This window comes from Oryx dammah, unplaced genomic scaffold, assembly GCF_014754425.2.
Source record: "Oryx dammah isolate SB20612 unplaced genomic scaffold, SCBI_Odam_1.1 HiC_scaffold_27, whole genome shotgun sequence".
Lineage (NCBI taxonomy): Eukaryota > Metazoa > Chordata > Mammalia > Artiodactyla > Bovidae > Oryx > Oryx dammah.
Genome location: NW_024070211.1, coordinates 46,326,847 through 46,348,252, shown reverse-complemented (window position 1 = coordinate 46,348,252; position 21,406 = coordinate 46,326,847). Strand labels below are relative to the sequence as shown.

At 39.4% G+C, this 21,406-nt stretch overlaps 1 protein-coding gene across 2 annotated transcripts; it reads left to right on the top strand.

Annotated features, from left to right (window-relative positions):
* The first annotated feature begins 5,795 nt into the window (after positions 1-5,795).
* Positions 5,796-21,034, top strand: BZW1 (basic leucine zipper and W2 domains 1). 2 transcript variants are annotated; one of them, XM_040228835.1, is made up of 12 exons: positions 5,796-5,939; positions 7,122-7,195; positions 9,203-9,379; positions 11,025-11,119; positions 11,737-11,802; positions 12,392-12,527; positions 13,193-13,302; positions 13,452-13,622; positions 14,012-14,158; positions 14,692-14,830; positions 15,830-15,952; positions 16,561-21,034. In XM_040228835.1, exons 2-12 carry the CDS (start codon positions 7,132-7,134, stop codon positions 16,590-16,592), a joined length of 1,260 nt encoding a protein of 419 aa, XP_040084769.1. In that variant the 5' UTR covers positions 5,796-5,939; positions 7,122-7,131; the 3' UTR covers positions 16,593-21,034. The 2 variants fall into 2 exon arrangements, with proteins under 2 accessions (XP_040084769.1, XP_040084770.1); XM_040228836.1 differs by lacking the exons at positions 5,796-5,939; positions 7,122-7,195; positions 11,025-11,119 and having other exon boundaries at positions 9,302-9,385.
* Positions 21,035-21,406: the final 372 nt, after the last annotated feature.

Below are 21,406 nucleotides of genomic sequence, written 5' to 3'. Positions count from 1 at the left end.
TGCTAAGCTGCTTCAGTCATGTCTGGCTCTTTGTGACCCTATGGACTGTAGCCCGCCAAGCTCCTCTGTCCATGAGTTTCTCCAAGCAAGAATACTGGAATGGATTGTCATGCCCTCCTCCAAAATACATCCACAGTGTGTATTATTTCAATTATTTCATTCATTTACAAATTAGACTACATACCATTAATTTTCTTTTTCTTTCACTGTTCTACTAAAGCAGGATTCATTCAAGGAGAGGCAACTTGGTTTTTGGGTGAGTTTTATTATTTTACTATAACGGTTAATATAAAAGTTATGAATTAAACATTTCTTATCTCCTGCATGCAGTAGTAAATCCATGAAATTCTTAGATACTAATTCAAAACAACAGGTCTTATTCTTAAAAATGTTAAAGTGAAAAGGGATCAGTCTGTTTGTGGTCTTAAAGAACATCTAACGGACTTTTAGGGAAAACTTGACTGTTGATCCACCATGCTTTCAGAGAAAGATCTTGATCAAAAGGGGGAAGTGTAAAAATTAGTAACAGAAACCCCAATTAAACATTTGGGAAATCTGCAGGAGGAGCATTCATGGACTGGGACAATAGCAGGGCCCAAGAATAAGAACTCTTTTTCCTGACAACTCAGCCAGGAAAAAGTCATGGACTTCCTCACGAAAAAGAGAAAATCTGAATAGACCTGTAACAAGTAAAGGAACTGAAACATTAATCTAAAATATTCCCATAAATGAAAGCCCTAGCCTGTTTTTGTAGCTTCACTGACGAATTCTATCAAATATTTTGAAAAGGTAGGGAAGATAATCTGGCCTATCAATGATAAAGGTTCCAAAATACTTTTATCATAAGATTCTGTCTTGAATGTTACTAATATTTTACCAAAACATTTATTATTAACAACAGGAGTTTGCAAATTTAGCCAGTTTAGAATTCTTAACTGAGCACTTAAAAGTCTGAATAACAGTTTTATATAGCACTAACCAGTCCATTCTGAAGGAGATCAACCTTGGGATTTCTTTGGAAGGAATGATGCTAAAGCTGAAACTCCAGTACTTTGGCCACCTCATGCGAAGTGTTGACTCATTGGAAAAGACTTTGATGCTGGGAGGGATTGGGGGCAGGAGAAGAAGGGGACGACAGAGGATGAGATGGCTGGATGGCATCACTGACTCGATGGACGCGAGTCTGAGTGAACTCCGGGAGTTGATGGACAAGGAGGGCTGGCGTGCTGCGATTCATGGGGTCGCAAAGAGTTGGACACGACTGAGTGACTGAACTGAACTGAACTGAACAAAACAAAAGCCAACTTGAGGTAGCCCTGGGCCTTGTCTTATGAGACATTTCCTCAAAGACCTGATTTATCCCTCTTCTCCTTAAGGTCATCAGTTATATTAGCACAGCATTTATCAAGTAGGAGCAGAATATATTGCTAGGAATTTCAATCAGTTCAAGGATTCCAATAACAATACAAACATATCTGGAAGCCCAATTATCAGGGTTAAAAGAGCCTTGGAAGAGGGATTCCCAGATGGCTCAGTGGTAAAGAACCTGCTTGCCAATGCAGAAGATGTGAGTTCCATGTGAGTTCAATCCCTGGGTCAGGAAGATCCCCTGCAGGAGGAAATGGCAACCCACTCCAATATTCTTGCCAGGAAAATCCCACGGATAGAGAAGCCTGGTGGGCTACAGTCTGTGGGGTCACAGAGAGTCAGACACAAAAGAGCACACACACAACAATTATGTAAAACTTTGGTACTCACAAAGCTTTCTTTAAAACATGATTCCAGCTGTTTTTGTTGTTGTTGTTGTTGTTTACAAATAAAAAAAGGCCCCATACACAAAGAAAGTGCTTACAAGAATGCACAACACACACTTGCTGTATTAAAGTAGCTATTATTTTTATTAGTGAAACATTGTATTTTTAACAGAACTTCAGAAGTGAGAAATGTGACTTTGGGAGAGAAGTAATCAGTAGCACCAAGGGTTTACTTTGGTATTCTTGTAAAGATACTGGATACGGTGGATTGGTGGCTTGAGAAAAAGGATGGGGCTATCCTTAAAAGACTGACTCTTGCCACTTCCCTCTGCTCCCCACATTCTCTCATCTCCAACCAGCTTGTCACAATAGCCTCTGTCAGCTCCTCCAGTGAGTCAGATTTTTTTCCTACCTCAAGATCTTTCCACTGCTGTTCCCTCAACCTCAAAGGGCACAGAGCCTGGACTCAACAAATATTTGTTCAATAGATAAATTTGGAACTCTTTTAAATGAAGATAGAAGTCAAATCCCTGATAATGTACAATGCTGCCACATAAGAAAATCTGAGGAAAGATGGTAAAAGGTGTGACCACAAAAAAAGATGAATGAGCAAATACAAAGGAGTATGCAGAGGTAACCAGGAGAGCTGGAGTGAAATTTTTTGTTTTTTAATTTTTACAATATTCTATTGGTTTCTGCCATACAACAATACAAGTCAGTCATAATTGCAGTGAAGTTTTAAGGAGATAGGTAACATCTTAAATTCTCAAGACTGAAAGAATCACTGTATTTGGCAATAATTTAGAGAAAGAACCCTGAAAAAGTAATTTTCCATTAAGTTGGAAGGGGCATGGGGTAAAGTTCAGATTGTTAAGGAAAAATAAGTCAGCTAAAACATTAATTTACCAAAATTTCATCTGCTTGATAAAGAAAATAAGTAGGATCCAAGAAAGGTGATTTTAGGGACACTGTTTTTTGAGTGATCAAGACCATCCCCAAGAAAAAGAAATGCAAAAAGACAAAATGGTTGTCTGAGGAGGCCTTACAAATAGCTGAGAAAAGAAGAGAAGACAAAGGCAAAGGAGAAAAAAGATATATCCATCAGAATGTGGAGTTCCAAAGAATAGCAAGGAGAGATAAGAAAACCTTCCTGAGTGATCAGTGCAAAGATATAAACAACAGAATGGGAAAGACTAGAGATCTCTTCAAAAAAATTAGAGATACCAAGGGAACATTTCATGCAAAGATGGGCTCAACAAAGGACAGAAATGGTACGGACCTAACAGAGGTGGCAAGAATACACAGAAGAACTACACAAAAAAGATCTTCATGACCTGGATAACCACGATGGTGTGATCACCCATCGATAGCCAGACATCCTGGAGTGCAAAGTCAAGTGGGCCTTAGGAAGCATCACTACAAAGTTAGTGGATGGAATTCCAGTTGAGCCTGGGGCTTCCCTGGTGGTTCAGAGTATCAAGTGTCTGCCTGCAATGCAGGAGACCCAAGTTCGATCCCTGGGTGGGGAAGATTCCCCTGGAGGAGGGCATGGCAACCCACTCCAGTACTTGCCTGGAGAATCCCATGAATAAAGGAGTCTGACGGGCTATAGTCCACGGGTTCACAAAGAGCCGGACACGACTGAGCGACTTAATTTTGTTTCAAATCCCTAAAAGATGATGCTGTGAAAGTGCTGCATTCAATATGCCAGCAAATTTGGAAAACTCAGCAGTGGCCACAGGACTGGAAAAGGTCAGTTTTCATTCCAATCCCAGAGAAAGGCAATGCCAAAGAATGTTCAAACAACAGTACAATTGCACTCATCTCACACACTAGCAAAGTAATGCTCAAAATTCTTCAAGGTAGGCTTCAACAGTATGTGAACCAAGAACTTCCAGATGTTCAAGCTAGTTTTAGAAAAGGCAGAGGAACCAGAGATCAAATTGCCAACATCCACTGGATCATCGTAAAAGCAAGAGAGTTCCCCAAAAAAATCTATTTCTGCTTCATTAACTATGCCAAAGCCTTTGTCAGTGTGGATCACAACAAACTTGAAAATTCCTCACGCGATGGGAATACCAGTCCATCTGACCTGCCTCCTGAGAAATCTGTATGCAGGCCAAGAAGCAACAGCTAGAACCGGACATGAAACAACAGACTGGTTCCAAATTGGGAAAGGAGTACATCAAGGCTGTATATTGTCACTCTGCTTGTTTAACTTATATGCAGAGTACATCATGCAATATGCAGGCTGGATGAAGCACAAGCTGGAATCAAGATTGCCCGGAGAAATTTCAATAACCTCAGATACGAAGATGACACAACCCTTACGGCAGAACTCGAAGAGGAACTAAAAAGCCTCTTGATGAAAGGACAGTGAAAAAGCTGGCTTAAAACTGAACATTCAAAAGACTAAGATCATCACTTCATGGCAAATAGATGGGAAACAATGGAACAGTGATAGACTATTTTCTTGGGCTCCAAAATCACTGCAGATGGTTGACTGTAGCCATGAAATTAAAAGACACTTGGCTCCTTGAAAGAAAAGCTATGACCAACCTAGAGAGCAGATTAAAAAACAAAGACATTTGCCAACAAAGGTCCGGCTGGTCAAAACTATGGTTTTCCCAGTAGTCATGTTCAGATGTGAGAGATGGACCATAAAGAAAGCTCAGCGGTGAGGAACTGATGCTTTTTAACTGTGGTGTTGCAGAAGACTCTTGAGTCCCTTGGACTTCAAAGAGATCCAACCAGTGCATCCTAAAGGAAATCAGTCCTGAATATTCATTGACTGATACTGAAGCTCCAATACTTTGGCCACATGATGTAAAGAACTGACTCAGTGGAAAAGACCCTGATACTGAGAAAGAGGACGACAGAGGATGTGATGGTTGGATGGCATCACCGACTGGATGGACATGAGTTTGAGCAAGCTCGCGGAGCTGGTGATGGACAGGGAGCCCTGGCAATGCTATGCTGCAGTCCATGGGGTCGCAGAGTCGGACAGGACTGAGCAACTGAACTGGCAGGAGACTAAGGAAGCAGATGAAGAGGCAAACAACTAATGTACAAACGGAGTAAAAATAAAACCGATATCCTGAAGACACTGCATCTCTACTTGTCCAGGTTTGTAACTGCCAGAGTGCTTTCCGCACACACTATCTTACTGTTCCCCAGCTCTCTGATGATACATCTTCTAATTCGATAGTGTGCAAAAAGCACTGTGGATGTTAGAAACCTGGACAAAGCATCAATTCTTCGGCGCTGAGCTTTCTTTATGGTCCCGTGACTGGCAGCATTAAGCATCAAAAGGAACTTGTTAGAAATGCACATTCTTGGGTTCCACACCGATGGGATTCAGGTGAGTCTCAGCAGTGCGTTTTAACAAATCCTCCAGCGCATCTGATGATCTCCAAGTTCCCACAATCATCACACTCAGGAGGGAACTACGGAGACCACTGCAAGGACGGCGGCCGCAGTCGGAGGACCAAACTTCCTTCTGATCCCTACCTGGATTTTCCTCGCTCCTAGCAGTGGTAGTACATGACCCCACCCAGCCACCATCGCGGAGCAATGTTGCCCCGCTTCGGACTTAGCCTGTGCAAGCTCTTTCCAACTTCAGCCGGAGAAGAGGCCAGAAAAGGGCTCCTTGCTAAACTCCGCTCCCACCCACGAACGTCCTGGGCGTCCCCAGCCTTCCGGCTTCAACTTCCGGCGCAGGGGGAGGGTGTGGGAGGGGGAGTGGGTGGAAGGGTCGGTGCGGAAGGGACTTGGGACGGACGTATCCAACTTCCTCGGCACCGGTGGGGGTGGTGGGGGATATTCGTTCTCCCAACCCCCTCCAGGTGCTAACTAAGAGGCCGGAGGACACGGCGGTGGAAGAAAGACGGGCTAGGCTAGACTAGTGTCCGGGAAATCGGGAACCCAATAAAAGAATAAAGAATCTTTGAAAATCACGTTCGCTTCCTTTCCCACCCCAGGCCGCTGAGCCGTGATCCAGGAGGGATGAGGAAGGGTGGGGAGGGCACCGGAGGAAGAAATCTCGCGATAGGAGACCGGCCGGGGCGGGGGTGGCACCTCTTCCCTCCTCCTCCTCCTCGCGTTAGTTCCGGTAGCAGAGGAGACACCGCCGCAGTTGCTGCCACCTCCGGGGTTTCTGGCTCTTTTCTCATCGCCTTAAATTCGGTGAGACGCGGGGCTTGCTCATCTCGGGCCGAGATTGCGGCCCCTAGTTGCTGGGTAGAGGGTGAGGGAGCCGGTGGGTCCTTTGCGGCCGGATTTGGATGGGCCCGGGCGGAGGCCGCCGCATGAAGCCGGACCAGATCTCGAGGTTGGATTCGGGGGTCGGAGCCGCTGCTTCAGCGGGGAGATCGAGAGGCGGCTGCCGGGGCCGGAACGCGGGGCGCCGTGTGCCCCGCGGCTCCACGGACGGAGGCAGTGGGCGAGGCAAGGCTCTCGTCCAGCCCTGCCCGGCCTGGGTAACAAAGCCGCCGCGGCCTCTGTTGGGTGATGTACGCGTGGGGGGTTCCGGCGGGCGGGGCGGAGGGGCCGCCACCACCACTGCGGCCGCCTCCACCGCCGCTGCTTTCGCTGGAGGGCGGGCGGATGTACGGGGCGGCGGGGCCCCCGGCGCGAAGCGCCTCGGCGCCTTTGGTCCGCTCGTTGCGGCGGCCGCCACCGCCGACCACGGGGTCAGTGGAGAAGGGGCTGCGGGCGAGGAGCAGTCCTTGGGCGGGGGTGGATTATCCGTCGCTGGGCTGGAGGCCCGGGAAGGGTTGAATGGGGAGACACGTGCCCGGGCATGAGGCTTGCCTTGTAAGGGATGGGGCGGAGGAGGCTAGGCCCGCTCTCAGCCACTTTTTGCCGGCTGGAGTGGTGCAAGCGACCGCTACGGTCCCGGGCATGACTTGAGGGTAGGGTAGTGCTGCCCTCGGATGAAGGGATTAGCCTTCTGATAGCGTCTTTAAGTTGACAAACATGTTTTGGATACCTGCTGATTACGGTGGTCGTTTCTGTTAGCCGTCTGTGGTGCTCAGAGTAGTGGAAGATGAAGGCGAATTTAAACAGGAACGAGGAGGAGACTGATTATGATGGGTGGTTTGCCACTAGTCGCAGTGGCGCTGTGAAGTCATTTAAAAGTGGCCTTCACATTTCATCTTTAAAGAGGTTTTTGTAGGGAGAAATGCAGGTTTTGAACTTACACTTAATCAAGCAAAGGTAATTCTTTGTGCCCGTCCCAGGTCTATTGCTAGGCTGAAAGTGTATGTTCTATGTAGTTTATCCGTGACTAGGCCAAGGTTTGATGGTTTGTTTTTAAAATGGATGTTATGGCACTGATATTTTTAAGGCCTTATTTTCCCCCCTTAGGGTGTCTTTTATGAATAATCAAAAGCAGCAAAAGCCAACGCTATCAGGCCAGCGTTTTAAAACCAGAAAAAGAGGTAAATATTTATATTTTAATATCTTCTCTTCAGACCTCCAGAATAACTTATATCTTGGTTCTTCTGGCAGGCTATTGCTTAGTATTAAAACTTAAAGGGAAACTACCAGAAAGGAGCTTGAATGTATAGTTGACTGCCATTTCAGATATACCCTTACTGTTTCTACTGCCTTTAAGATTTGTGATATCAACCTAGATATATCTAAGCAGGCTAGTGAATGGTCTTTATTGTGAACATACAGTCACTCTAAACAGAAAAAAAAGTATGGACTTCAGGGCTTCATTTTCACTCGCTAAATTTCATTTAAGCAACATTTTGCTTGAGAGAAAAGGTCAGTTTATAAAAGGAGAACTCCTAATGTGATTACTAGTTTCATCCAAGCTATGTGAACATTTGTGAGAGAAAAATCAGACTTTAACCCATGGAAGTTAATTATGGAACAGAGTTCACCCTGCACTGTCTTTTGAAACTGTTTCCTCACAGACTTAGGTTTTTGTTTTAAAGCACAAGAATTGCCTTAACTACTTGTATTTTATTAGGTACTTGGCGAATATTGAATACTGTAGCAACTCACGATACAAAGTTAAATGAGATGTGGTCTCAGATCTATTTTGTATTAGCTTTAATGTTTTACCCCTAAACCTTTCAATGTTATTGCTCAAAAGTACATATTGACCTTATCTTACAGGAAACTTTTAGGAAATAAAGAATTGGGTTGGCTACTGGTTATAAATTATGTTTTTCAACCCTGAGTGGCAGACACTTTGAGATGTATATTACAGAATCTTTTTATAATTTCTAATTGTAGCCTGCCGCCTTACAGCAGGAAACAAGGAGTGTTTTGATTCTAGTCTTTGAAGATTCATTAAGTTTTAAGCCAGTAAATTTTCTCAAGAGGAAGAATAGTTGGGAACCAGAACAATTCTATCATGGAAAAGCCTGTATATGTTATCTGGTATAATACATTATCTAGTAGTTTTAATATTGTTGTTAGTATCAGGAAGATATGTCACTTCCCCAGTTGCAGATTGAGATTACTCATGGTCTCTTAATTCTTAATAATTGGATCCTGATTTGCCTGGGACTGAATAGAGTTCCCAGGACATAGGCCTTTCAGTGTTGCAAACAAGAAAAGTCCTAGGCAAACTTTGGTCACCCTAGTGCTATGTAGAAATTAAGACATCATCTAACCTAGATAGGGAGATCAAAGGCTACCCTGCAGTGTGTGACGGCAGCACAGTAAAGGCTGGGTATATACCCAAGGCACTGTTCAGTGTGCTTTCTATTTTATTTATGTCATTTAATACTGAGAACAACTTCATGAGATGGATCCTACTCTTAATCACCATTTACCTCAGGAACATTCAGACATGAAGAATGCACTAAGTTGCTCAACTTCAGATAGCTAAGTGCTGATCTCAGTTTAAATCAGGCAGTTTAAATCCAGAGCCCCTACTCATAACTGCTCTATGTCATGTATTGGATACTCAAAAAATGTATTTTCTAAAAATTATCTTAATAAGTATTAGAGTGATTTTTTTTTTTTTTCTTTTTAAGTAGAAAGTGTTATGGTCATTTAAAGAAAATCAAGTGGTGTCCCTACTTAGACAAAATTTCACTCAGGAATAAAGTTTACCTGAAGTATAGAAGATATCTTGAATTTCACACATTCCAGGTAGAAATTGTCTCCTAGCAGTAGGAACACACCAGCTCATTTAGGTCACTTAGGAGATCTGCGTGAAAAAATAGAGAAGCCATACACTTCTTGTGATAGGCAGTCCTGCCTTGCACTCGCAGAGGTGCAACTTGCAAAGGATATATGTTTAGTCTCCTGTTGTGTTTGCTTGTGTTACAGGTCTTAGGCAGTTAAATAGCGTTTGTTTTTTCCAGATATTGAAATAAGTGAAATTGTAATGAATGTGGTTAACTTACTCAGTAGTTACAGCTTCATAAGGCAGTGGTTTCCTGCCCTTTTAAAACTTAAATGTTTTGGGGTTTTCCCTCCAGATGAAAAAGAGAGGTTTGACCCTACTCAGTTTCAAGACTGCATTATTCAAGGCTTAACTGAAACTGGTACTGATTTGGAAGCAGTAGCAAAGTTTCTTGATGCTTCTGGAGCAAAACTTGATTACCGACGATATGCAGAAACACTCTTTGACATTCTGGTGGCTGGCGGAATGCTGGGTAAGTGTCTGGGTCTTGTGGGAAGGGTGTTGTATGGGGATTATGTAAAACCCAGCATATGAACTGTTTGACAGACATATCAAATCAGGATGGCTTTGTTTGTGTTTGTTTTCTTTTTTTAACCCCCTTAGGATTTTCACTTTTTTTTTCCTTCTCAAATTATAGTAAATTTGCAGATTGCCTTGCTCTGTATAGCTTTATATTTGAAATCCATAACAGAATCATAACATTTGGGGAAGACTTTTCAGTCTGATACATACATCCCAAAACATCTGTCATAGGTGATTTTTCCAACTTGTGTTTGCATACTCTCAGTTAATGAAGAAATCCGTATCTCTTGTTCTGTCTTACTAACTACTTTATACAGACAACCCTCTATATCCAAGGTTCCACATCCATGGATTCAACCCAACTGTGGATCAAAAATTTTCTGGGGAGGAGCAGAAAGTTCCAAAAAGCAAAACTTGCATTTTCCATATCCAGCAACTGTTTTTCAACATGCATTTACATTGTGTTTGATATTACATACAACCTAGAGACCGTTAAAATATACAGAAGGATAAATGCAGGTTGTATACAACTACTATGCCCCTGGTAACCCTGGTTCAATTCCTGGGTTGGGGAGATCCCCTGGAGAAGGGATATCCTACCCACTCCAGTATTCGTGGGCTTCCCTGGTGGCTCAGGTAGTAAAGAATCTGCCTGCAATGCAGGAGACCTGGGTTTGATCCCTGGGTTGGGAAGATCCCCTGGAGGACGGCATGGCAACCCACTCCAATATTCTGGCCTGGAGAATCCCCAGGGACAAAGGATCCTGGTGGGTTATAGTCAGTTGGTTCACAAAGAGTTGGACACAACTGAGTGACTAAGCACACACATTCCCTTTTATATAAGGGACTTGAGAATTGACAGATTTTGGTGTCCACTAGAGTCCTGGAGCCAATTCAGGAGAGTACTATACCTGAGTCCATAGGGTGGCAGAGTTGAACACAACTTAGCAATTGGACAACAAGTAACTGAAGCCTGATTCTGCACTCTTCTATGTATTAGCCACTAGCTAATTATCAATCACTTAGAATGTGCTGAGTACAAATTGAGAGGTTCAAATACACACTGGATTTTGAAGACCGTGTTAAATAGAATAAGACATCTTAATAATACTTTGAATACTAAAATGGTAATATTTTTGATGTGTTGGGTTAAAGTATTATCAAAATTAATTTCACTTCTTATTTTTAATGTGGCTGCTAGGAGATTTAGAATTACATTATGTGGCTCACGTTATATTTCTACTCATAGCCCTACTAATTTACTCCTGACTTCACTCTCAGCAGCTCAGGATATCTTAACAGAATGTGCTACTTAGTTATATATCTTCAATTGATGCTGGTCATTTCATTTCCATGGCTCCCTAAAGTATTCCAGAATGTTTTCACAGTAACATTGTATTGAACCTCACACCAGGCTGCTGGAATGAGAACTCTTACTTGTGTACATGCAGAATGGAAGCTTAGAGAGGCTTCTATAGCTTGCATGTAGTCAAACAGTTGCTCAGTGTTGGAACTGTGAAATCAGAAAGAAAGGTTGAAATAATTATTAATTTTAAATGAATGACATTACGGTTTTTTTGTAAACTATACTTTAGCCCCAGGTGGTACACTGGCAGATGACATGATGCGTACAGATGTCTGTGTGTTTGCAGCACAAGAAGACCTAGAGACCATGCAAGCATTTGCTCAGGTAAGAAGACATAATGCAGTTAGTTGTTATCCATCTGGCTAATGTGTAAGGAATAGTCTGCTTTTAAGAGGTTGGTGGCAGAAAGTTGAAGGAATTTGAGCTGAAAGTTTAGAGGTGTTCTTGGTGTACAGTATGATTTGGAAACTTTAAAATGCATTGAAGAAAAAAATTGAATTACTTTTCCTTTTCTTGTTTGTTTTTCTAGAATTAATCCATTTTTTAAGGGAAAAAAATCTCATCTGAAAGTTCACACAAGTGCATCTAACCTGGGGTTGTTGTCTTTGTCATTCAGAAAATAGAACTATATTTTATGATCTTCTGTTAATATCCTACAGATAGGTAAATGACTTGTATTTGAGCAGTAATTAATTTGTGCTTTGATACTTTGGCAATAAAAGCCTATTGGGGCTGGTAATTAAAGTGTTAACATTATTGGTATATTGTAGGATTTCGGAAAGGACAAGACTTCCTAAGCTGATTAAACATCTAATGAAAGGTTCATTTCTTTGCTGTTCGAGAGATACTGTGGAGAAGTCTTAGTTTCCCTGATTTAGATCTTTTGGGTATCTGACATTTTTACATACGAAGTTATTCAGTTCCTTTATTAATTCTTACAGGTTTTTAACAAGTTAATCAGGCGCTACAAATACCTGGAGAAAGGTTTTGAAGATGAAGTTAAAAAGGTATGTGCAGCAATATCCTTTGTGGAAAACAAAAGGTAGGGGCCAAAGAAGGTGATGTTATATCCTAATTCTGCCATGGTTTTGAGATAATTTTAGATATTTAGGTGGGCTGTCTTTGAAATGAGGTTTGGAGTATATCATGTAGTTTAATTTGCTGTACCCTGTTTCTTAGTTCTGTGTTCAAACAAGTGGCAAAGTGGTAAAAATCCAAGTGGAGTTTGTTCAAAAGTCAGAGTAACAGATCAGAGCTAAATACCTTGACAGAGAAATTTACCATGCTTGCTGTCAGAGTCAGATAGTGTACATATCCATGCACAGAAAATTTGGTAAAGTTAATATTAACTCATTCAATACTCTCAAAAGCCCTGTGAAGCAAGTTTTATTTTACACATTTACATGTGGACGAGAGGAAACTGCGCCAGAGGTTAAGTGTCTTGCCTGAGATTATTCAGCTAGTGAGTATTATAACAGATACAAACTTGAGTGATTAGACCTCAGAGCCCATAGTTTTAACCAATATAATATGCTTTACTGCTCCTTTTTATATAATACAGTTGCTCTTTTAACCCTTTATTATTTACCTTTATAGCTGCTGCTGTTCTTAAAGGGTTTTTCAGAGTCGGAAAGGAACAAGCTGGCCATGTTGACTGGTGTTCTTCTGGCTAATGGAACACTTAATGCATCCATTCTTAATAGCCTTTACAATGAGAATTTGGTTAAAGAAGGTAATCAACCTTTCATAAATGGATAATCTCTAGTTGGCTGAGAGTGGTATAGATAAGAGCATAAAAGATGAACTGATATAAAAGTTAGGATATAGTTTGTGTAGATTTGACTTGTGTGATAGTGATAGTTTTTTTAACTAGTATCCTTGAATTTAATTGGTTCATTTTAATTCAGTCATTTAATGTATAACTTTAGCATTTAGACACACACCAAATATCCAGGGTCTAGACAAAATGTGATTGATTGTAAAGTAAAAATAGAAATGTTGTGGAAACCCAGAGAGATTAATTCCAATTGGGAAACTTGGGAACATTTTGAATAGAGGAAATGGGGGAAATGGCAAGCTGAAAAGAAAAACAAGTTCCCTTTATGATATCCATAGTTAAATTGTTCTGTACAGTAACTGAAAAGCTAACTTTTTTTTTTACTTTGATTACTGAGTATTTAACATCACACATCAGAAAAATCTAACTTGACTAACAGTACACAATTAACAAGTGGTAGAATAGAGAAATTGAAATGGGTTGGTAAACAGTGGCAGAGGGAAGTTTGGGGATAAAGTGAATAATCCTGTGTGCTGGACCTTCAGAGAGAGGACATGGGGAGACAAAGTCATTGAAATCCAAGAAAGTACTTCTGTTAAATAAGCTCTGTTTTTCTACAGGGGTTTCAGCAGCTTTTGCTGTAAAGCTCTTTAAATCATGGATAAATGAAAAAGATATCAATGCAGTAGCTGCAAGTCTTCGGAAAGTGAGCATGGATAACAGACTGATGGTTTGTGACTTTTCATTCTTCACTTTCTTGACAACACTTAAAGAAAATGTGCCGGCAGCTCTCCCATTTTTAATCTGTGAGAAGAGGGAAAGTGTTTTGTTTTTTTAATGATTTGAAGACCATTTAACCAGATTAAATTCTCATTTCAGGAACTTTTTCCTGCCAATAAACAAAGCGTTGAACACTTCACAAAGTATTTTACTGAGGCAGGCTTGAAAGAGCTTTCAGAATATGTTCGGAATCAGCAAACCATAGGAGCTCGTAAGGAACTCCAGAAAGAACTTCAAGAACAGATGTCCCGTGGTGATCCATTTAAGGATGTAAGTATTTCACCAGAATGAGTTTTAATAATAGCTGTAGAATGTTATGCTGGGGCTTTGCCTCAGTCTTTTTCATATTTGGTGCCTTACATGTGCCCCAAAATCCAAATAGTTGGGGATTTTGTAGGGTGCAGGCCATTAGACAGACCTTTCTGTTTTCATCATGGGCTTTTCTTAGGTAGTTTGCCTATGTGTAACATAAGGTTTAGAAGTAGAAGTGTATACCTTCTGGTTTTAAAAGTTGTGTGGTTGTATGTGGTCTCCCGGTCATTGCTAGTTGCATGGAAATGTCTTCATGCTTTTTTGTAAGTTTGATATGTATAGTATCAAACTTAGTTCTGTACTAAATATCATACTTATTTCTGTACGAAATTTGGATTCTTTTGCAGATAATTTTGTATGTCAAGGAAGAAATGAAAAAAAACAACATCCCAGAACCCGTTGTCATTGGAATAGTATGGTCCAGCGTAATGAGCACTGTGGAATGGAACAAAAAAGAGGAGCTTGTAGCAGAGCAAGCCATCAAGCACTTGAAGGTATTAGAATTGTGCCTGGTAAAACATTACTTTTGTAAGTGGGGATAAGTGCACCGTCAGTGTACTTTTCCAGAAGGATTTATCATATCCTATGGTTTCTGGGGGTAAAGCACCAGTAAGTAGACAAATAACATGTTAAATATTGGTGATAACCTTTTAAAAAGTCTTAACTTGGGCTTTCTGTTGCTCACAGGATGAAAACAAATACATGTTTAAAAGTAGCTTAAACTTGTAATTTGGTGTTTGCTTTTGAAAGAATATTGAAAAATAGGATTCTCTTTTTTCCCTTTAAAATATTAAGATTGTAGTCGCAGTTATCTGGAATCCTTGGTTTAGTATTGCCTCTTTGTTTTAATGCTTAAGAGATTTTTCTGCCTTTTTAAAAAAAAAAAACTTCCACTAAATAGAATATATAATGATTGTAAAAGATGAGTCTGTCTTTTAGGAGTTTGTACTGAATGTACAAATTCAGTACATTCAGTACAAATTCATTGTACTGAATGACTAAATCTTTTCTCCTTTCCCTTTAAAAGCAATACAGCCCTCTACTTGCTGCCTTTACAACTCAAGGTCAGTCTGAGCTGACTCTGTTACTGAAGATTCAGGAGTACTGCTATGACAACATTCATTTCATGAAAGCCTTCCAGAAAATAGTGGTGCTTTTTTATAAAGGTAATTTAAATTTTGAATTTTGTTAATACATTTATTGCAAAACCTAGAAAACTCGAAATAATTCTAATGAGTAGTTCTCTGAACATCAGCACCCTAAAGTATTTCACTCTAATCATAGGGCTGAGTTGTCTGATATAATTGGATACATTTTTAGTGCATTATTACTAAAACATCTCTAAAGCCTTCTTGATGAGCCTCAGACTTCACCTGCTGCAGCCGTCTTCCCCAGACAAAAGATTTTCTTGGTTCCCATATTTTAAACCTAGAGGCCTATCTGCATTTTTTTTTTTTTTTTAAAGCACCCTGTGCTTTGGTGATTATCAACTTGTGGTTAGATTTCCTTAAAGTATCTATACCTCCACTTACTTCCTCCAGATTGTTTAGAAGTAAGTCTTTTAAATCCTCATTTAACTGGAAAAGTTAATAAATAACTTTTAATTTTATCAATAAAACAGTGGACTTTTAAGTAAAATCACAGTACCACATGTAAAGTAATCTTTTTAATTATCTATCAAATATCCCTAATCATTTCTCAGCCTTGACACTACTGTTTTGGGCCAGAAAGCTGTTTTGTAGATGACTGTCCCGTGCATTATAGAGTGTTTAACAGCATCCCTGGCATCAGCCAACAGGTCCCAGGAGCACATCTCCCCAGTGCAACAACCAGCAACGTCTGTAAGCATTGTCTGATGTCCCTAGGCGATCAGGTTGCCTTCAGTTGAGAGAATCACTCTACAAGTTGATCAAGTTTCTTAGTATATGGTTCTCATTTCATCTTTTCTACTTTTCTTTAAAAAATTAATTTGTTGAAGAAACTAGCTGAGTGTTGAACACAGATTTATGTTGTAAGCAACAAAAATAATTGATTTTACTCCACATTTCAGTAAAAACGAAGTGCTCTGAAGGCACGTGCACCTTAGGGAGTTTCTGACTCCGCCTCAGTTACGGAGGTGCTGTATGCATACTCCGCAGGTGTAAAGGGTGCTCTCTTCTTTGCAGCTGAAGTCCTGAGTGAAGAACCCATTCTGAAATGGTATAAAGATGCACACGTTGCCAAGGGGAAGAGTGTCTTCCTTGAGCAAATGAAAAAGTTCGTAGAGTGGCTCAAAAATGCTGAAGAGGGTAAGTCTTTTCATTTGTGCAGTCTGTTTGGTAAAGCCTGAGAACTTACTTTAATGTGGACAAGAATATGTCCATACATGTCATCCTTCATTCAGATACCATTTTGTACCTAAAGTACAGATTTTTGTTCATTCATGACACACCTCCAAAAACTCATTTACTTTAAGGCAGGGGAGAAAAACTAGGTTTCAGGTATTTTGATGACTTGGCCATAATACTAAAGTTCTTAGGAAAATGGAAAATTTTGAGAATGTGTGTATTAGTCAATCACTCATGTCTGACTCTGGAACCCCCTGGGCTGTAGCTTCCCAGACTCCTCTGTGCATGGAATTCTCCAGCTAAGAATACTGGAGTTGGGTTGCCATGCCCTCCCGGGGATCTTCCCAACCCCAGGACTGAACCTGGGTCTCCTGCATTGCAGATTTATCATCTGAGCCACCAGGGAAGTCCAAATATTTATGAATTTTGAGATTTACAGATGCATACTTTTTGATATCCTCCTCATATGAGTAGATCATTATTAATAAAAAATTTTAAGTAAAGTTATAAATGGAACTTTTATTTTCTGATATTATGTAATGCTTGATTGCACTTTTCCCCTTTTCTAGAATCTGAGTCTGAAGCTGAAGAAGGTGACTGAATTTTGAAACTACATCCTCAGTAAAGCAAACAGGAGTTGTAGATAAAATGTCATGTCTCATGTGTCCTGGTTCTTACATCTTCCTACCTCCCTATATCAAGCATGATATAAGGGCTTTCATGGCAAATTTTATTTTAACTGTTTCTATGGTTACTGGAAATGTTGGATTTAGTTTCTAAAACCATGTTTTAAGTAGCTACAGGAGCTATAGATTTGAATCTGATGTTGCATTAGTCTTTTCAGTTATCTTCTACCTCCTGTATTTTCTACTGTAATAATGTAATTTAAGGCCTTCCACAATGAACAGTTCACTTTATTCCCTGGGTTTTCTATATAAACAGTTTTCAAGATATGATTTGGTTAAAAATAATTTGTTATAAAAATTCTGTTTGCAAATTAAACTGTAAAAGTATCCAGTGTCTCAGAAGGCAGTGATTTGTGTGATGATTTGATATGCCCAAAGCCCTGCTCATCAATGAAAACTATCATATACAGTAATTGAATTCATTAACATGAATCTTGAGTATTTGGACCATTGATTCCATGTTAACATTTTCTTGGCATTTTTAGCCCCAGATGTACTTGAGCTCAATTGTCTGCTCTCTGATTTTCATTCCCTAAAATGAAGCCATGGAGAACAAACTTGAAAGTGGGGTATTTGGGAAATTGTATGTGGCAAAGGTAATGGGAAAAAAAAAAATTAAGCTTTTTCCCATTGAGAAACTTCTGCATTCAGTTTGTTTCTTTCCACACAAAACAAATGAATATTCTTTTCACAAAGCCATTTTCAAACATACCTTGGAAAAAGCCTTGCCATTTAAAGTATTTTACACTTATCCTGCACTTAGATTCGTGAGAGAGGACCAAAAATAGTGTGAGTAAAGCAAATGACTGTACTAAACCCAGAAAATTGTTGAAAGAAAAATGATCAGCATGTTCTAATTGGGACTCCAAATATAACTCTGTATTGCCTGTTGGCTTAGCGTATTTGTTGTAGAGAGAGAAGTGCGGTGATGATGTATTGCTACTTGGTCATAGTGGACCAGCTTCATTCTCTTCACAGGTTCATTTATGACTCAGCTATCTGGCTGTTAACTTAACCTAGTTGCCAGTTTCTTAAATTGCCATGAGCCAAAATCTCTTCTATACAGTTGATCCATTTATTTTAATGGCTGCCTTTTTAATTTCCATCTTTTCTTCCTGCTACCTGTCTTTATATGTAGTCATTAGAAAACAAAGTGTGGCCACGCTTTTCGCTGGAAAGATTTCATGTTGAAAGTGAACACTTTGAAAGTTTTTTGACTGGTGAAAGAAACAAGCTTGGAATAATGCCACGAGAGACTTGAGTGGGAATTGCCTTTTTCAAAGGTGCCATTCTTATGAGCCAAGAATTTGTGTTTAGAAGTTTATCTTAAGGGAATAACATGTAATATAGTTTGAAATAAAGGTATAACCTTATGAAGAAGAGCATTATAATTGATACCGTTGTGAAGGGGGTGAAATTGTTAAATGAATGACTTTTGATAAAGCTTTCATGCACAGGCAAAATGTATTCACTAGGTTTCTACATAGTGATCTGCTTTTACTTTGTAATTTGTAGTCCTCAAAAGACTTTTTTTAAAAATAAAGTCCATCCTTACACTTAGGTTTATATAGGTCAGTCTTCTTTTTTTTTTTTTTTAATTTTTGTTTGTAAATTCCATGCTGATACCTAGTGGTAACTGCGTCAGATGTATTTACTGTGTAACCATTAAATAATTGCTCTTTTCATCCTTATGACTCCCAACTTCACAGAATTCTGATGTAGCAGAAATTACATTAACATTTCTACAACCAAACCATTGCATGTTACTGCAGTACAGAGTGTACCTTGTTTATTATATACTGTGTATAGTGAAAGTGTGTGTAGTTTTCCAGAAAACTACATTATGATCTTTGATCAGTTTTTTCCTTCATAATGACAAAGTAGTGTTTACTTACTGCAATGTTAACAGTAAGTGGATGTCACCTATGACAGTACAAAGAAAGGGAATGCTTTCTAAAAAGACTTAGCAGATTTTCATTCTGAATTTTAAGTGGCAATTTTGAGTCTCAGCTGCCAGTGCCAACCTCAGATATGTAAATATAGATGTTAAGATTGTACTTGTAATCATGATTCGATAAATGTTCATTGATTTTCCTAACTTGGTGTCAGTTTCTAAGGATAAGTCTCCTCTTAGATACCATAATTAAATGTGTGCTTAGAGCTGATTAAATTTCTTAATTATTCTGGGAGTATTGCTCTAGAGACATTTATTATATTCTTAAGAAAATTGCAAATGCCACAGGCTATTTTAATGCAGCATAGTGATGGTGGGGTGAGATTTATTTCCAATTCAATGTTTTTAAGGGTTTTTTTCTCATCAACCCTATCCCTAAAGCGTTTTAAACTTGAACAGTGCACCAATGAATTTTTTTTTGGCCACACTACTTGGCTTGCAGGATCTCAGTTCCCCAACCAGGGTTTGAACCTGTGCCCTCAGCATTGAAAACATGGAGTCCTAACCACTGGACCACCAGGGAATTCCCCCAATGAATTTTAGTATCACAGATATGCTGTATGAGTATTGTATTTGCTTTTTACATGAAAAGAGTAAGAGGGGTTTGGGGGCCCTATTTGGGGGTGACACCACCCCCCCATTTGAGAAATCATACTCTAATGTATTTTTTTAAGGGGAGGACCACCTAGTGGCAGACGTTTGCATTGGCAGACATATCTTTATGTGTGTCCAAATCCTGAAGCAGTATTGTTTTCTGCCAGTCAATAGAAAATAGCAGACCTTTGTTTACTGCCAGTCACCATCATTTAACAGCTGTGCTTTACATCCTTCCTGCCACAGGCATGAGACAAATCATTGCCCATTGGCTTTAGACGTCTTGATAGATTCTTGCTTGATTTAGAAATGTATTCATAATTAGAATCGTTCAGGTTCCTTCTCATCTATAAAAAACAGTTAAAATCCTAGGTGAATGATCTAATTAAAGTAGGTTATAACACATTGATAAATGGCATTGAAATTTTACCAGTGAGTCTACAGTCATATCCAAGTAAGCTGCTTGCAGGAACTGATAGAACTATTATTGGCTGGTTGAAAATGTAACATAGATGCCAAAGTTTTAGTGTACTTTATTAATACCTAGACTACTGAATTACCTTTGTAAAAATTTCCTCCAATGCTATTTACAGGTGCCATGTTAAATAGGCTATTGCATTTCTGTGACAATTCTAGTAAACTGCCTTGCTGTGATCTTTCATATAAAATATTAGTGCTCTAGTATTGATAAAGAGTATGTCTATTCACCAGCCTACTGAGGCCTAATGGTTTCACATATAATTATTAAGAAATATGTTTTTAGATGGCTTTATATAAGCAGAATCTAGAAAATAAGTACTTTTGACTTCAAAATAATGAATTTATAATTGGCCTCTGTCTAAAAAACTTGACTTGCAGTGGATTTGTACTTAAAACACAATCTTGCATAATTGTATGAAATTTGGTTTGGGTCAGAAAGATGTCCAAACTCCCCTTCCCTCTCTACTTTTTTTTCTTTCTATATAACTATGGCTATTAGCCACCATACCAAATCCAGTTGTTTTAATTTTCCAATGCACTTATAATCCTTTTATCTTTATTCCAAGATTATAATTTCACCTCTTAATGAATTGAAAAAAAGGTGAGAATATTTTACGAATACAGTCAATTTCTGTCAAGTTATTAACTCAGTTAACCTTCAAGTAAAGGCTTCAACTGCTTGTGCCTACTCTAGTGCCCTAGAGGAGACAGTGGCAACAAATCTATTTAGTCCTTTGCTTTGTAGACTTTATCGAGAGGGACCAATATCTCATTAAACTGTGATACAGTTAGAATGTTTATAGTTGTATTAGTGTAGGTCTGCGAACTATGCATTCAATATGTATAATGAATTTGGGGTGCTACAAAGTTATCAAATATAATTGAGTTGTTTCAGGGAATTTCCAGTCAGTGTAATAACCATTTTAAGATATCTTAGGATGAAAATAGTTTAAACCATTTTTTTTAAAGCTGAACTGAAGGCTGTGCTTCAAGTTGACTTAGAGGTAAACATTGGGGAAATACAGACTGAAGAATACTTTATTCAGAAAGGTGTTCTACATTCTCTGGCATCTTAAGAATAAAATATTATCTCTGTAAGTACACTTTATTTCCGTTCTAGTTAGGACTAATGGATCCTGGCATGGCAAATAGCTGAAGAATGGAGAAAATGGGATAGATGATAATCCAGATAGTTCTTGACACTCTGAACAACCTCAAGTACAGCCGTTCAAGCCAGTAATTACATTGCTGCATTATTTCTGTGTTTAACTGTGAAATTTGCTTCTTGCCTGTACCCTTGAAGTTGAATAAAATTTCATGAACTCCTTACTAATGTAAAAAGAAGAGCAATGACTTGCACTGGTTGTTGTCAATAACCTTTGAGTGCTGGAGTTGTTGAAAGCTCGGTCCTTTTCCTGGTCCTGTTTTGCTTTCGTGTTTAAAATACCACCAAAAAGGCCTGTGCCCTCAGAAGACAGTTCTCTCCAGGTAATGTTTGCTTTCGTTTGACTCACCTATACTTCAAACTCCCATCCAAACCTGTGCACATTCAAAAAATGCCATCTACCCTCTCCAGAAAGCTTCAGGTCCCTTCTCTTTCCTTCTCACATCTAACAGATCAAATACTGCCCATTCCAATTACAAAATCACTTCTCTCCAAAGCCATTACCTGAATTGAAGCCATCAGCATCTCTTACGGAG

What these genes read in the sequence shown, in the direction of transcription:
- BZW1 (XM_040228835.1), top strand. Translation starts at nt 7,132, where the DNA reads ATGAATAATCAAAAGCAGCAAAAGCCAACGCTATCAGGCCAGCGTTTT. An exon ending in GCATGGATAACAGACTGATG is followed by an intron (nt 13,303 to 13,451) that starts GTTTGTGACTTT and finishes TTCTCATTTCAG; the next exon opens with GAACTTTTTCCTGCCAATAA. An exon ending in AGTGGTGCTTTTTTATAAAG is followed by an intron (nt 14,831 to 15,829) that starts GTAATTTAAATT and finishes TCTTCTTTGCAG; the next exon opens with CTGAAGTCCTGAGTGAAGAA.